Source organism: Prosopis cineraria, unplaced genomic scaffold (assembly GCF_029017545.1).
Source record: "Prosopis cineraria cultivar Desert tree isolate PC_DT_omini unplaced genomic scaffold, ASM2901754v1 PC9, whole genome shotgun sequence".
NCBI lineage: Eukaryota > Viridiplantae > Streptophyta > Magnoliopsida > Fabales > Fabaceae > Prosopis > Prosopis cineraria.
This window is the reverse complement of record NW_026555340.1, coordinates 25,044,985-25,060,414: the sequence shown is the minus strand read 5'-3', so window position 1 is coordinate 25,060,414 and position 15,430 is coordinate 25,044,985. Positions and strand designations below refer to the sequence as shown.

General features: G+C 30.8%; 1 protein-coding gene across 1 annotated transcript; it reads left to right on the top strand.

The window, feature by feature from the left end:
• Positions 1-4,114: 4,114 nt before the first annotated feature.
• Positions 4,115-9,562, top strand: LOC129320540 (histone-lysine N-methyltransferase ASHR3). The gene is made up of 12 exons (XM_054966046.1): positions 4,115-4,568; positions 5,020-5,166; positions 5,988-6,152; positions 6,550-6,576; positions 6,884-6,998; positions 7,224-7,353; positions 7,654-7,747; positions 7,855-7,933; positions 8,145-8,316; positions 8,610-8,690; positions 9,088-9,277; positions 9,391-9,562. The coding sequence occupies exons 1-12, from the start codon at positions 4,203-4,205 to the stop codon at positions 9,397-9,399; spliced, it is 1,575 nt and encodes a 524-aa protein (XP_054822021.1). The 5' UTR covers positions 4,115-4,202; the 3' UTR covers positions 9,400-9,562.
• The last annotated feature ends 5,868 nt before the right edge of the window (positions 9,563-15,430 follow it).

Sequence of the window (15,430 nt, the reverse complement as noted above, 5' to 3'; positions counted from 1 at the left end):
GATAAAGTCTTTAATTCATATTTGAATTGGATGTTTGATAATTTAGTGTCCAAAGTAATATAATGTAAATTATTTGCATTAAGCTAAAAATCATAAGTGAGATATTCAATTGTATGAGTTTAATCTCAAAATTTATTAAGGAATTCATTGTTTAGTGTCATATAAAATCAAGAAAGGTGCCAATTTTTTTACTTACTGTCTAGTTAATCAAATTTAAATCTTACTTTCAAATGAACAGTGAGAGTTATAGGCCTAGACCACTGGCTTACTTGTTAAGAACATCACCTTTACCTAAACATGTTTATTGATCAACTTTATTTGATGAGGATAAGGCTATTAGGAATCCACTTATTAAAATAAAACAACCTATAATATATACTAAGTAGTTGATTTTATTCAAGCATTCCCATATAATTGATATACCTGCAATACCTAATTGAAAGTAATCATTTATAATTATATCAAATGAATAGAGAATTAAGTAAAGGAATTGAAACACCTTAATAAGATGGTTTTATAAAATTTAATTAAGAACATTTAATATGCAACTATCTAAAATCATCTCTGAAAATAAGCAAGTCTCTAAATAATGATATTTAAAGTTTGATGAGGCTATTAGCTCCATATAATTTTACTTGAAATACTTAAAATTTTTGTATTTGTTAAATGTTTGAGAAGAGCACTCTTTTACCTCTTATGCTCCATGCTAATAGCTAGTTATTAGCTAGTGATTAAATTAGTGAGACAAAGTATCCATGGTTATACCACCTTGACATAAAAAAAATATTATGTTTGACATATTTTTTTCAAGGATTATTATCCATTTTAATATATATTGACATTATTGATTTGTCTCAGGTAACTTATTTTAATCGAGTATTTAGAAATATAATGCACGCTCCTAGTTTGACACTTGTTTAAGGGGTGTAAGGTTGCTTAAGTTTTCACATTCTCAAAATTAATATTGAGGAAGACCATTTTAAAATTTGCAGATAAAGAATTTCATACGCTTTCGCTATGAATGACTTTGAGGATGCTAAAATATGCATTGGTCTTTGATCAAAATTTTACTTCAAATACACCTTAGTAAATACTTGTGAAATCATTGCAAGAAATTTATTGAATAATCCTTTTGAAAAATTCTTTTACATCGAAAGGTACACGACATCTAATGTTAGTTGTTAAAAATTTGATCCTCTTTTAAATTTGTGATTATAAAGATTTAGAATATGCATCCTATTATTCCATAATACAGAGAGGAGCTATCTTGTAAAAATGACTGTATTATAGACACTTGTAGCTACCTCAATTTAAAATATGGAACATACATACATACATACATTGCTTGTTGTAGAGCCTTTCACTAGATTATATAGTTGAGGAAATTATTATTAGACATGTATTTTGTTGTTTCCTCCAACTATGAATGTGATATTTTATCTATCTTCAGCTTCTCTTAAAAACTTGTTGAAAAATATTATAGACACTTAGACTTATTTGGTTCACTTCTGTGATGAATGTATGTTTATGCATTTATGTGACTAAATGTTTACCCATGCGAGTTTTATTGATCCTTTTGAGATAGCCTTGGTTTAGTGGAAGTTTAAGTTGTGTCCTTTTAAGGACATTTGATGGTTTAAGGCCATTTTGCTATCATGCTCAATTTTTTGTTTCAAAAACAATATGATGCTTTATATCATTTGTTTCCCTATAAAATTTAATGATTCACATTTATGCATCTTGTATTACTTATTTTTTCTTAGGATTCAGTGATGTTATATTGTTTCTCTATTGAGTTTCAGTTTCGGTTCAGAGTTATTATGGTGCTTTATATCAGTTGTTTCCTATATAATTCAATGATTTGTGATAATACACCTTATGTTACTAGTTTCTTTATAGGATTCAATGACTTTGGGTAGTCTCTTTACCGAGGTATGGTTAGAAGACCCATTTTTATGTTTAGTTCAATTATATGCATTTATATCATTTGTATTCTCATAAGATTCAGTGATTGTATTGTGATACACTATACATGTTACTTGTTTCCTTATAGGAATTGGTGATTTATGTTGCTATCTTACTGAAATGTGTTTGAAATAAAAATTTTATGTTCTATTCAGATTATGAGATATTATATCACTTATTTTCTCATAGGATTTAGTGATTTTGTGAAAATTTATTTTTCTAAATTTTGTTTGTGGTTTATTTATACAACTTGCTTAATTAATGCAATCCAAGTGAGAGATTGTTAAAATATTTATTTATAAATTTACATTAATTAATAAGCCTAAAGAAATTGGTTTTTATAATTTTGTGTGAATCGTGATAGATAGACTATACAAATAAGTCCAACGGGCATATACTTAATTTACAAGCTTGTAGCCGTCAGTTATTTCCTATCTCTTAACTGACTGAGTAAGAGATAATAAAATATAATTTATTTATTTATTTATTTATTTATTAATTATCTATACTCGAGGTATCTTAAGCAATCATAGACTCTTCAAGTATGCAAACATCATTTTACTCAATCTTATTTATTACATGAATTGAGATATAAAGTTAACAAGATTGCTACCACGAGGGAACACCTATACCTATGCAATAAAAAAAATACTAATGTTTCATACAATGCTTGGTTCAATAAAAGAGAGAAAGTAGATTTTAATGTTTCTTTCAAAACTTAAGGCTATCATTTGGCTGTTAAGAAAAGATGAGAATACAATAGATTGCATAAAAATTAAAATAAAAATGAATTAAATCATTCTTTCTTGTTACGATAAACATGATAAAACTTAATATTATATATCACAAATGTAGGAATCATCACGCTTTTTACAAACCTCATAAACCGCGACTCCCGATTCCATAAATTAAATTACTCTTTATTCTTTTTACCAAAAAAAAATTACCACCGATCCTTATGAATACATTTTACCCATGTCTTTTACATATTTTAATCATTTTATTCTTACCTTTATTTTTGTAATATACTTTATTCCATAACTTTATAATAATCAACCAGGCCCATTAGTTTTTGGCAAAGTTGAAAAACATGAATTGAGTTAAATAAGTTGTCACAACCAACAATTGTTAATTTAGTTAGTAATTATTTGACCTATAACTTGCAAGATCATTGTCTCAAATTCTATTTCTAATATGAGGACCTTATTAATAGATAATTTATAATACATATTCAAGTGCTCTTGAAGTATGGATGTATGTTTTAATTTTGATAAGTTTTCAAAATTCAAATCATTTAAACTTTTTTTGTGTTAAAAAAATTAGTTGTCATGAAAAAATATGTTTAGGTTGGGCAAAACAAACAAATCAAATAAAATTGAGCTTCTTTAATCTAAATTATTTAACCCACTGATTAAATGAGCCAATCCATAAGTTACGGGTTAGTTAATAACTTTAACCCATACAGAGGTATACATACATATGCGCACTCGTGTATTAGCACACACACACACACACACATATATATATATATATATTTATATACTCTCTTCGCTTCAAATTATAAAGCACTTTTAAAAGAATTTTTTTATTTTAAAACATAAGACATTTTGAGTATATTAAAATTTCATTAATTATATCAATTTCAATATTACCCTTCTTCCTTCTATAATTAATTTTTATTTCAAAATATAAGACATTTTAAATAGATTAAATTTTCATTAAATATATTAATTTTAATATTACCTTTTTTCTTTCTATATTTAATCCTTATCTCTTTTTTTTAATATATTTAATTATGAATATTTTTAAAAGTTTATATTTTTTATTTTAAAAAGATAATGTTATTAAGTATATTTAATAAAATTTATTAATATATAAAATTTTATTTAAAAATATTTTATAATTTAAAGCAAAGAGAATATAAATTACACGTGAGCGAGGTTAACTTTGTTAAGCTATGATTTTCCAACGTTTTTTTTTTTTTGGGGGGGCAATTTTAGCTAACTCAACGACGTGGCGCCCCAAAATTCAAATTCCGCGCCCCAATAATTTCAGCGTAATTTAGCAAATGGCGCCCAGGGACCCTTAAGTAATTTCATGGGCACACCCGTCTTCAATTGTAAAAAGTCATGCTTTCCCGCTTATTTCTTCTTCCCTCATCCTCAAATCCCAATCTTTGTCTCCATGTCTGAATATCCTTGTTCCTGCAAGATTCTAGGGTTCTTGATCTTCTCATAATGCCAGATTTAGGAAACTTATCGCTCTCAGAAGCTCTTGAGCTCCCTCACTGCCCTAATCTGAATGTCCCTGCGGAGCCATCTGATCTCACCAGTTCACTGTTCACAGTCCCAGTTAAAACCCTTGGTAATTGTTACATTTCCAACCACACTCTTCTATTCCCGGTTCTTCTGCAGGACGAGGCCCAGAGTGGAAATGAATTCAGGGTTTCAAAGCGGAGCCGTAGTTATTTGGATCGGGGCAATAAGGCAGCCATTGACAAAGGTTCAGAAGATCACGTGAAAGATTGGTCTGAGAAGAAAATAGATTCCGGGTTTTGCAGACTCAGCTGCACTCTTCCGTTTCTTGTCGGTGCTCCGAAGATGGTATTGCTTGTTTTATTTAATTCTATTTTTCTTTGGCCTCTTCTCTTGTTTTGGTGCTGGGAAGAATATGGAATAAAAAAAATGTTGCATTGTGGAAATTGTCTTTTTAATGCGATACACTTTCTTGCTAATTAGTGCTGAAAAACTGAAGTTGATTGATGGAGACTCAAAAGTCTACGGTGTAGCATTAGGAAATCGCGTATTAAATTGCGAATTTACTACCTAATATCTTATTTGATGATCGATCTGGATAACCTGGCTGGCTAATACTCTTAATGAGCCATGCATCTATGAGCGGCATATGTAGCATGTTGGCATAATTGTATTTATGCACCTCAAAACGAAGCTTTAACTCAATTCCTTTCATGATTCCAGAAGTAGTCTAGTATATGTTATGTGCCATCAAATAGCTGCTTCACACTGATGTTTTTTTAGATGCATTTGGATTCAGGCTGAATGTTTTTATTGCCATTATTTTGTCTACCCCGGGAAGGAGGTTATATGTTCTGTCCGAGGCTGTGAAAGAGTTTACCATGTGGAATGTGCAAAAGAAGCTGGTGGAATCTCAAATCCCAAAAAATTCAAGTGCCCACATCATGTAAGATTTTGGTTAATTTAACATAATCTCTTTTGTTATAGGCAGCGATGTCCATTTCCATGATACACTGCTCTAATGGGAGACTATTATGGGCACATGAAGTCACTTTTTGGTACCTCTAAAATGCTTCACATTAGGACTGCGTTTCATGAGCAATTAGGAATTAAATGAACTCAGCCCAAGATCTATATGCATTAATTGGGAGTCTCAAGCAAGGGTAAATGTTATAAAAAAATTGTAAAACATAGATTTGTTTTATTATTTAAGTACTTGATGCGATGATTTATGGATGATTTTAATGTCATTATGGTTATTTTTAACGTGAATTAGGTTTTCTACGTAAATTAGTCATCAGCAATGATATTTTTTAAGTTTTTTTAGTTGCAGGCTAGATTTTCATATAGCTTGTCAAGCGCTAAATGCTTGCCATTTTGGCGCCCTCCGTGCTACGAGTGCATCACATGCTATTAATTATTAACTATGCCCACTCTTCTCCCTTAGTTTGTGGCGTCTGATGATCTTGAGTAAAATGGAGCCGTCTCATTCTTCAGGAATGCAGGCAATGAATGAGATCGCAAAGGAGCTTACTTGGAAAACCAATTCCTTATAAATGGCTTCCGAGTTATACACAATTATATGTGTATTTGGGTGGGTTGAGGGGTTGCGACATCGCAGGCGAATGCATCCAACTGCTAGAGTTGTAACTCATCATAACGATTCAATTAAATTTATCCACATCTATAAATTTTATATTGGAAATACTGTTCTTTTGTTGCTTTTTTGTTCTATTATGTGCTCATGTAATATCATTCAACGGACAGGCTTGCTTTATTTGCAAACAAAAATTACACTTGCGGTGTGAGCGGTGCACAATGGCGTTTCATGCTAAATGCGCACCGTGGCCAGATGCTGTAATGCTGTCAAAGGATCATCCTGGACGAGCTGTTTGTTGGAGGCATCCTACTGATTGGCGGTTGGATAGAAAGGTCAATTTTTTCTTTTCACCAGAACCTTTTTTTTCCACTTACTAGTTATTCCCTGATACATGCGCCCATGGCTCCATTGTATGGTTTTCGTGGTAGCTTTTTAGCACTCTATATTGCTTGAAGATATTTTCACAGTTATGGATGTCTTATTATTTTGAGAAATAATAGTGATTAAACACCTCGATTTGTTAGACTAATGATGTGTTTAAACTCAGAGATTGTCACTTCTGGTAAATACTTAATTACATGGGGGGTTGAGTGTAACCGTATTGGTTGACAGATTTTCGGCTATATCTCCCTAGGTTTTTTTCCCTTTCTAAGTTGTTTTTTTATTGGTATTTTCAATTTTCATTGATTAGGCTGGCTCACAGGGCTGTTGTATTTGTTGGATGAGCAGCATGAAGCTTCAACAAGTGACATGGAGGTCAGGTTTACGTATAATATAAATGCTGTTCTATATTTATATTTTGATCAATGTATTGACTTTTCCAGTGACGATGATATTCCAAGACATCTTTGGCATTTTGGAATGTCTAGTATCAGATGACAACAACTGCTATGTTTTAGAAAAGAAGGGATTATATCATTAACCTCCCACAAATTTTAGAGCCTTCGTTATATAATAAATTTTTGTTACCCGTGAATATTTGCCTCCTAGAAATCGATAGAATAAAAACGAAGACATTGGGTTTAATATGTTTGGCTAACTTGTTCATCCTGTCTTTATCCAGGAAGTGTTTTGCCGTTTGCCTCTTCCTTATGTCAATGAGGAGTTCAAGATTGATTTCACGTGGAAAGACATGGAGAGTAAACTTGAACCCCCTCCATATGTACACATAAGACGCAGTATCCTATATCTCTCCTTTTGTTAGTTTTGGTGAAGACAGTAACATAAGAGTATTAGTGAAGATTAAACAAGCTCGTCTCTGCATTCGGCTATAATGTTAGTAATTCGATAATTTGATTTTCGTTCTTAGGGGGATTATCAGGCGTTCCAACTACTCTGGTGTTATCATATTCGATGACATTTATGACCATCCTGTTATTTGTTAGCCTTAACGTTGATATCAGATATATACCTCGTCAAGAAGAAGCGCAGTGATTGTGTCAAAAAAAAGAAGAAGCGCAGTGATTCAGATGATGGCGCAGGGTGCACCAGTTGCACTTCTAATTCTACGTGTTCTGATGATTGCGTTTGCAGGTGAATGCAACTCGTCTTCTAGTATTATTTTTCTTTAGAAGTTACAGATATAGATCAACGAATGCATGCCTTCTAATTATGCTCGACAATTGCAATAGTGGTGATCCCGAAGCATGAAGAGTATGGATAACGACATTCTGTACTCTACTTGAGTTAATGACGTTTTATTAAGAAATATTGTTTGTCTGGACTGCAAGAATATATCTGCTATCTTGTTACTTAACAGTTCCTAAGCGGTTTCATCTACTTCTAGCTTTTCTGCTGGCGTTTATATTAAGAAACTAATTCATCCTTTTTCAGAGTTCAATGCATAAGCTGCTCTAAGGCTTGCCGCTGCTCAGAAAATTGCAATAATCGGCCATTTCGCAAGGAGAAAAAGATCAAGATTGTCAAGGTGAGAAATTTTCCGGATGTAGCATGTTAGGACTATATTGCTTCCTCTAATCTAATATTTGTATACTCGTGGTTTGCTTTCATATGTGCTTTCTTTTTCTTTCCCAGACTGAACTTTGTGGCTGGGGAGTAGAGGCCGCTGAAATCATCAATAAAGGCGAATTTATAATTGAATATATTGGAGAAGGTAGCTCATACTTTTGAAGAGCCAATATCGTGAAAAGTCTATGTTATCTCCACTTTTTGTTCCGTAATTTACATTCATTTTCTCATGGAAGGCTAAAAGTGCCAATTCTCTAAACGCTGCTGTTAAGCCATGTAATATACAAGCTTATATTATACTGTAGTTGGCTTGAATCTTTAAATATCTTTCCCTAACTCCGCTCTTTCTTCTGCAGTAATAGATGATGCTTTATGTGAAAAAAGGCTGTGGGACATGAAACATAAAGGTGAACAAAATTTTTATATGTGTGAGATCCGGAAAGATTTCACAATAGATGCAACTTTCAAAGGAAATACATCACGCTTCTTAAACCATAGTTGTGATCCCAACTGTGTTTTGGAGAAGTGGTAAATTTCGCAAACTTCCTCCCTTAATGTTTTTCTCTGTTCGGGGATTGTCTAACATGTAGGTTCTTTGATGTCAGAATTTAACTTCTGTTGGGAACTGGAATATTATAAAACCTTGTATATTTTTGGCCGAGTAACTTTCTCCTTCATTTAATCAAACAGTAAACATATCATGTGCATGTTTAACAACCATCTGATCTTGCTACCTTCGCTGTTTCTTAAAATATGTAACTATAACTTCAGTTTCAATGTCCATGCTCTGTTTCTCTCTAAATTCTTGTGGTTTATTCCAGGCAAGTTGATGGTGAAACACGCGTCGGTGTCTTTGCTGCTCGCTCAATCGAAGTCGGAGAACCGTTAACATACGATTACAGGTCCTTTTCTTGGGGAGTTTTTGCTGCTTGGTACTTAGTAATATACTTGAATAGCTGCAAGGACGTGCCTTATATCAATATTCCCATAACCAAAATTGGCAAGAATGAAAATTTACATTCTTCTCTGTATTTTTATAGTTGGATAAATGTGTATCTTCAGATAGAAAGTGGCCTTTACTGTCCGTCGTTTCATCCATAAAATTCGTATTCCGAGTTTTAGAGAGTCCTAAATTTAAGAGTAGGATCCATCACATCGCCTACTTTTGAAAGTAATTTCTGAATTCTGAATCTATGGAACATGTAAATTTTAACGTATGATTTTTCACTCCACAGCGCGATCTATTGCCAGTGAAGCCATAGTAATAATATATGATTTGGTCTTTTTTCTGCTGCATAGATTTGTGCAATTTGGACCAGAGGTAAAGTGCCACTGTGGTGCCCCAAACTGTCAAGGCTTTCTAGGGACCAAAAAGAAGATTGACAAGGTGAACCTTTGCTGTGGCTGGGGCTCAAAACGGAAGAGAACTTATATTACAATGGGGACCAAAAAGGGAACTTCACCTGCTTGCATTGCTATAATAACAGCCGTATGATTTGCCTCAACATTATTTGGTTTGTTAGTTCATGACCATTTGGTAAAACAAAGTCACAAAAGTCAGTTCATGAGCATTGACATCATTCACTGTTGTATTATATGTAGCCAAAGTGAAATTCCACTTTTTCCTTGGGGCAATGATGAGCCTTTCAAGCAGAAGATGACTATTTTTTGATATGATTGTGAGGAAGCTGTTACTCGGCATGAACTTCTGAGATATGTTGTATCATTGTTACTGTATTGGTTATTACTAAATAGTATCAGAAAATTTTGTTGATGGTATGCATTCAGGTTGATTTCTGTTTTAAAGAACAGCTTATTGCAGCCTTGGCCTTCCAAATAAGAATAAGATGTTGATGAATTTTTGTTCTGAGTATGTGAAAGAAGCAGCACGAATAATAAATAAGACAATGAAATTCATCAGCACATATCATTCATAAGGAAAGAGAAACTTGTGCGGGTTGATCTCAATATGCAATGCTCAATTTCTCACAATTTGTTATCACACTTATTTTGCTATTTTAACATTGCTACACATCATTTTATCAATGATTGTGTCACTTGAATATTCCGGCTAAATATTTTTATTTCAAGGAGACTGATCAGAATTCTGCTGGATAGCTGTTAAAGTGATCGTAATTCATGACCACTTATCTGTTGCGTGACTTCACTTCCATTTGAGGGTTAACAAAATCTAATATTGATATTTTGAAAACGTTTCTATGATATTTTACTTAAATGTAAAACTTATATAATAATGATAATAATAATTAAAAACTTGTCTAGTTTCGTGTGGATCAAAATAATCTGACGTGGCCACGACTTGATGATGGGCACTTTGAAGACTCATAATAGCAGACAAATGAAATAAAGATAAGAGATGGTGAAGAAGAAAAATAGGAGAATTATATTTATATTCAACCCGACACTCAAACGTATTATAAAGTTCATTGATAAATTTAATATAATAAATTAACAATATTCAAATTATGAATACTCAAGCTGCCAATACTCAATTTTAACAAATTTTATGATATTTTAAGACGCATGGAATCTAAATGTAATTCTATTAAAAAACACACACACAAACCCGCAGCAGAAGGCAGGGATGCAAAAAACATCCATGCAACGAGGTCTCATCATAACAAAATCACCCTTTTAATTTTTAATTTTGGTTTATATTTATCCAAAGAAAAAGAAAAGGGGTAAAAGGGGAAAAAAGAGGGGTTTAAAATAATGATAATGATAATGATAAGAATAGAAAAGTGTGTATCTGGAGGCATGCTTTAACGCCGCATGCTCGCTGCCCTAGAGAAAAAGGAGCCCTCACTTCTCAGTTGTTGGAATTTGGTATTGACTTTTGGGTCCTCATGTTCCCACCCTCCAACGTCTGCATTTATTTATATTTATTTTTTATCAATATTTTTATTAATCTTATCAACATTAATATAAAAAATATAAAAATATAAAATTTTAAATTTACTTTTATTTAATTTTAAATGACATAAATATAAAAGATAGGATTAATTTAAAAGTAGGTAATTATTTTATTAAAAAATAAAATTTAATTAAAAATATCTTAAATTTTTAAATAAAGTGACTAACTTTGAGTTATTTATTTATTTATATAATTACCTGACTGTGTTATATTTGAGCATTATAATCCAACTACAATTGTTGATATTAAAATAGGGGACAGCCAATGCCAACTAGTCTACTTCAAAGGCTATTAGGAATAACCCTCAATATAAAAAAAAAATACTATTTTCATCTTAAATTATAAAATATTTTTAATAAGACCTTAATGTCATAAAATATAAATATTTTAATAAAAATAAAATTTTATTAATGATATTGTTAAATATTAATTTTTTTTATATTCTCTCTTTAATATTTTTTATAAATAAAGTATTAAATAAAAATATTTTTAACAATTTGTATTTTTATTTTTTTAAAATAAAATTATAAAATATATTTAATAAATTTTATTAATATATATATAATTTTATTTAAAAACATATTATAATTTGAGATTGGGAGGGAGTTACTATAAACAGAGCCATTGTCTTCTTCTCACATTGACACCAAGTCCACAAAATCCCACGGACAATTATTTTCGAAGCAGTACTGGCAAAGTAAAGGCCTTTTTATAATACAAAAGGCAAATCATGAGGATGCTTCATATAAAAGCCTTTTTTATTTGGGGGCATATTTTATATACATACAAACATATATATATATATATATATATAGAAGGTTTTTGCTTATTTGTCCTTTTCTTGTACAAGGAAATAAGAAGCTCAGAAAGCTTTTTCATCATGTTAACATAGAGAGGAACCGACAAAGGGAACGGCCACTTTTGCTTTTTCCTTCACATTTTTATTTAAAAACAATTTAATTGAAGCATTTTGAAAAATTTTAAAACTTAAAAGCGTCTTATTTATAAATATTTTTTTATCTTATTTATAAATAATTCATTAAATTTTTAATTCAAATTTCTCATTTCATCCTCTATTAAATATTGGTAAGAGATAGTATATTATTAAAATGGTTTTATTTAACATGACTAAAGTTAAAAAATTATTAAATTTATAGGTGAAGTTAATGAATTTTAATTTTTTTTAAATTTTTTATAAAAAATGATAAAAATAATTTATAAATAAGATTAAAGAAATAAAAGTTTTTTTTTTTTTTTTTAAGATTGAAGGTGGATCATCCTCCTCCATCTTGGTGTTTGGGCTTTGGCGCTTGAGGAAGATGAAAAAGATGCTTTTAGGATGAGATTGAAAATGAGACGAGCCTCTATAAAATGCATAGGAAAATGATACTACGAACTTATTCAAAGTTACAACTATCTCAAAATCTATTCAGTAGTAATTTTAAAAAATAATAATTTTGATTTTTAAGGGAAAAAGATTATTATTAAAATTATATCATGACACCTAGAAAAATAAACAAAAAATAAGAGTGTTAAATCGCAAATCAAGTTCATTCACTTATTATTGATTAAAACCCAGAACCACGTGCAGACATACGATACATGAAATTAGATTTTTGTTTTTTTTCTACGTTACAAAGGGCAAGCTTCAAAGCTTGAGAATGAGTGAGTCCATAACCTCCCGTGCAAACAAATGAGTTGCAGCTCCGAGATAATAGGTCACAAGATCACTGGCCTATATTAATTATTTTTTAAAAAATGTTAAATAAAAGAAAAGGATTTAAGGAAGTGGAAGAGCAATATAGAGGAAGAGAGGAACCAATGACCTTCAAATCTAATGGAACCAAGTTATACCTGTGGCACTAAGTTCCAGCCTTTCAGGTTCGATCCCGTATCCATGCCTGCCCTTAAAATTTGAAAAAAAAAAAAAAAACAAAACAAACAAAGAGGAAAACAAAGTTGGAATTTGTGAAGAAACAGAGGGAAAGTGGTAGAGAGTAAATTTGTGAGTTCTCTTTGTGTTAATGTGAGATCTGATCTCAGCTCAGCTGTGTTGCTTCTGCTGAACCATTTCCTACTACGGCTTTCTACTTTCTCTGCCTTTTGTTTCAACCTCACACTTGCAATCTCTCCCCGTCTTCTGTTCAACACATCGCTATCTCTCTCTACAACTTTCTTGCGCCCTTCAATAACAGTCTTGCGCGGTGTGTGCTTTAATACTTATTAGCATTATTTCGTCCTGCTGTGTACCAGTTGAAATTTTCACAACTTGTTTAATGCACTCAATGTTTTGTACATGCCCCGCGTCAAGGTGAGCGGGTTTTTTTGGCTTATTTATATGCATTATTTTATTGAAGATAATTTTATTCAAAGCATCGTGTAATACTAGGTGTAAAGATTCAAATTGGTTCATCATTTTATAAAGTACAGTTCTTTTTCACCAAATCCAACATCCATTAGTAATTAAGGAGGTTTTATGGGAGCCAGAGTAAACATTGTTGCATTCCTATAACTCCAATTCAAAACATTTAATTAAGTCGGTAAATATTTCTTATCAGTTGCACCAATATTTGGTAATACTTTACAACTAATATTATAGTTGGAAAAGGAGGTTGCATGGTCCAAATTTTGTAGATAGGAAAGAATTGTGTTGGGAGAGCTTCAACTAATTAGGAAGTGTTTTGACTTGAATCTAAATTAAATTGGTAATATGAAATATCATATTGATTGTTTTTTTTTTTTTGAAGGAACAATTGGTGTCATTAAGTCATGGGAGATTTTCAACTCCATATTTTGTTATTCTTTTGTGGGAAGTATAAATAAAAATCAAGTTATCCAAACATAGTAGAGTTCTAAGATAATAATAGAAAACAAAAATAATGTTGATTTTATGAAAGCCAGTCAAAAGGGGAAAAACCATTGGCAGGTGTAAGAGCTGCCCTACTTTGTGTTGGCGTTATTGCTCTGCCTATTTCTTTCTCTATCTCTTTTTACTTCTCATGCATTAAAGATACAACACACACACGCACACATTCTGTCTCTTGTTATTCTTTATCATGTTCCTGTCTTCACTCCCAACCCCAAAAAATTTTAAAAAAAAAATAACAGAGGGAGAGAGAGAAACACAAAGCTCAACTAAACTCATTGAAATCTCAAGAATAACCATGTGATCTGTTTTTTTTTTTCAAACGAACACGTGCTCAAAATTATTAACTCTAACTTGTTGGGATGTTAAGTATAAGTTGATTTTTTTCAGTATAAAGAAAAGTCTAATGTAAAAAAGGAGTATGCAAGTCAAAGAAAAAAATCATAATGATATTTTGAATTAAGATATGATGTAATGGTCACTTATATGTGAAGTTTGATTTGATTCTGTTAAGGGACCCAATGTGAAGATGATTAAAAAAATGTAGATAATGTGAGTGAAACAAAGGCACAATGTTATGGACAATTTATTCGGAAGGGTGGGGATGAAGGAAAGAAGGAAGTAATGGAAGGAAACTAAAAGAGGAGACAAGAGAAAAAGGGAAAAGAGAGTCACATGTCTGTTTGGCTTTCAAACAAACTTTTCTCTTTCTGTTATTATCATTACCTTCCCATACGGGAAATCCGGGGTACCTTTCCTCCTTCCCCACTGCACCTCTCTATTTACCCCTTTGCCCTTCCTTTTCCACTTTCCCAAACACTTCCAATTAATTACGTTCTTACAAAAAATAATTGTTTATTCTGCCAAAAAATAACTATCTAAGTTTGCTCTGGAGGATTCAACATCATTAAAAAGCAGGATTCGAGAGTAAGAGCACAAAAATACTAGCTAATAAAAATAAGCTATTTTCTCCTTCAAATATTATAAAATATTTTTAACTACATTACACATTTTAATTAGTTAATGATTTTTAAAATTACACACCATTGCCATGCTTACTTTTAAGTATTTAATAAAACATTATTAATGATACCTCTAATTAAAATTATTTTTTAAAATTTATTAATTACACTTTAAAAAATTAAAAATGTCTTATATCTTTTAACATGTTGTTTTAAAAAATGCCTTATAATATTAAATAGAAGGAATATAAGATCAAGCTATTATAAAAATATAACTTATAGTTGAAAGAATGAATTGATAATTCAAAAAACAGTTGACAAAAAACAGTTTTGATCACACCTAATCTTTTACATTAACTTTAAAAATTTATAAAAATATAAAGTTGTGTTAAATAATTGTTCAGCCTGTGAATTTTTCTGTGATTAGTTTTCTATTAGTTTCAAAGTATACGTGTAAGTATAATTTTAAGCGTTTTATTGTCATCACTTTTGAGAAATTAACCGAAGAAAATGAAAGGAGTGAATACTTTTTTATGACAATTGATGATGGGGTAATCAATTGAAAATAATTACAGTTGAAAGCCTCGGCTTAAGAGCTTCTAGACTTTAAACTCATTTTTTTATATAATATTTTTATTTAATTTTTAAAAATGTTGTAATTTGATTTATGCGTTAACCTCAATAGTTAGTTAACAAAAAAATTACCTAATAAATTATAGAGAATGTCAAAGACTTATAATAAAAGATTTAAAAATTACATATAAGAAAAAAAAATAAAAATGATTAAGAAAATTTTATTGGTCATTTTTTATAAATTTTAAGATCATTTTTTATCATTTCTTAATTAATTAACATTTAAAGGTGACTTTTATTAATGGT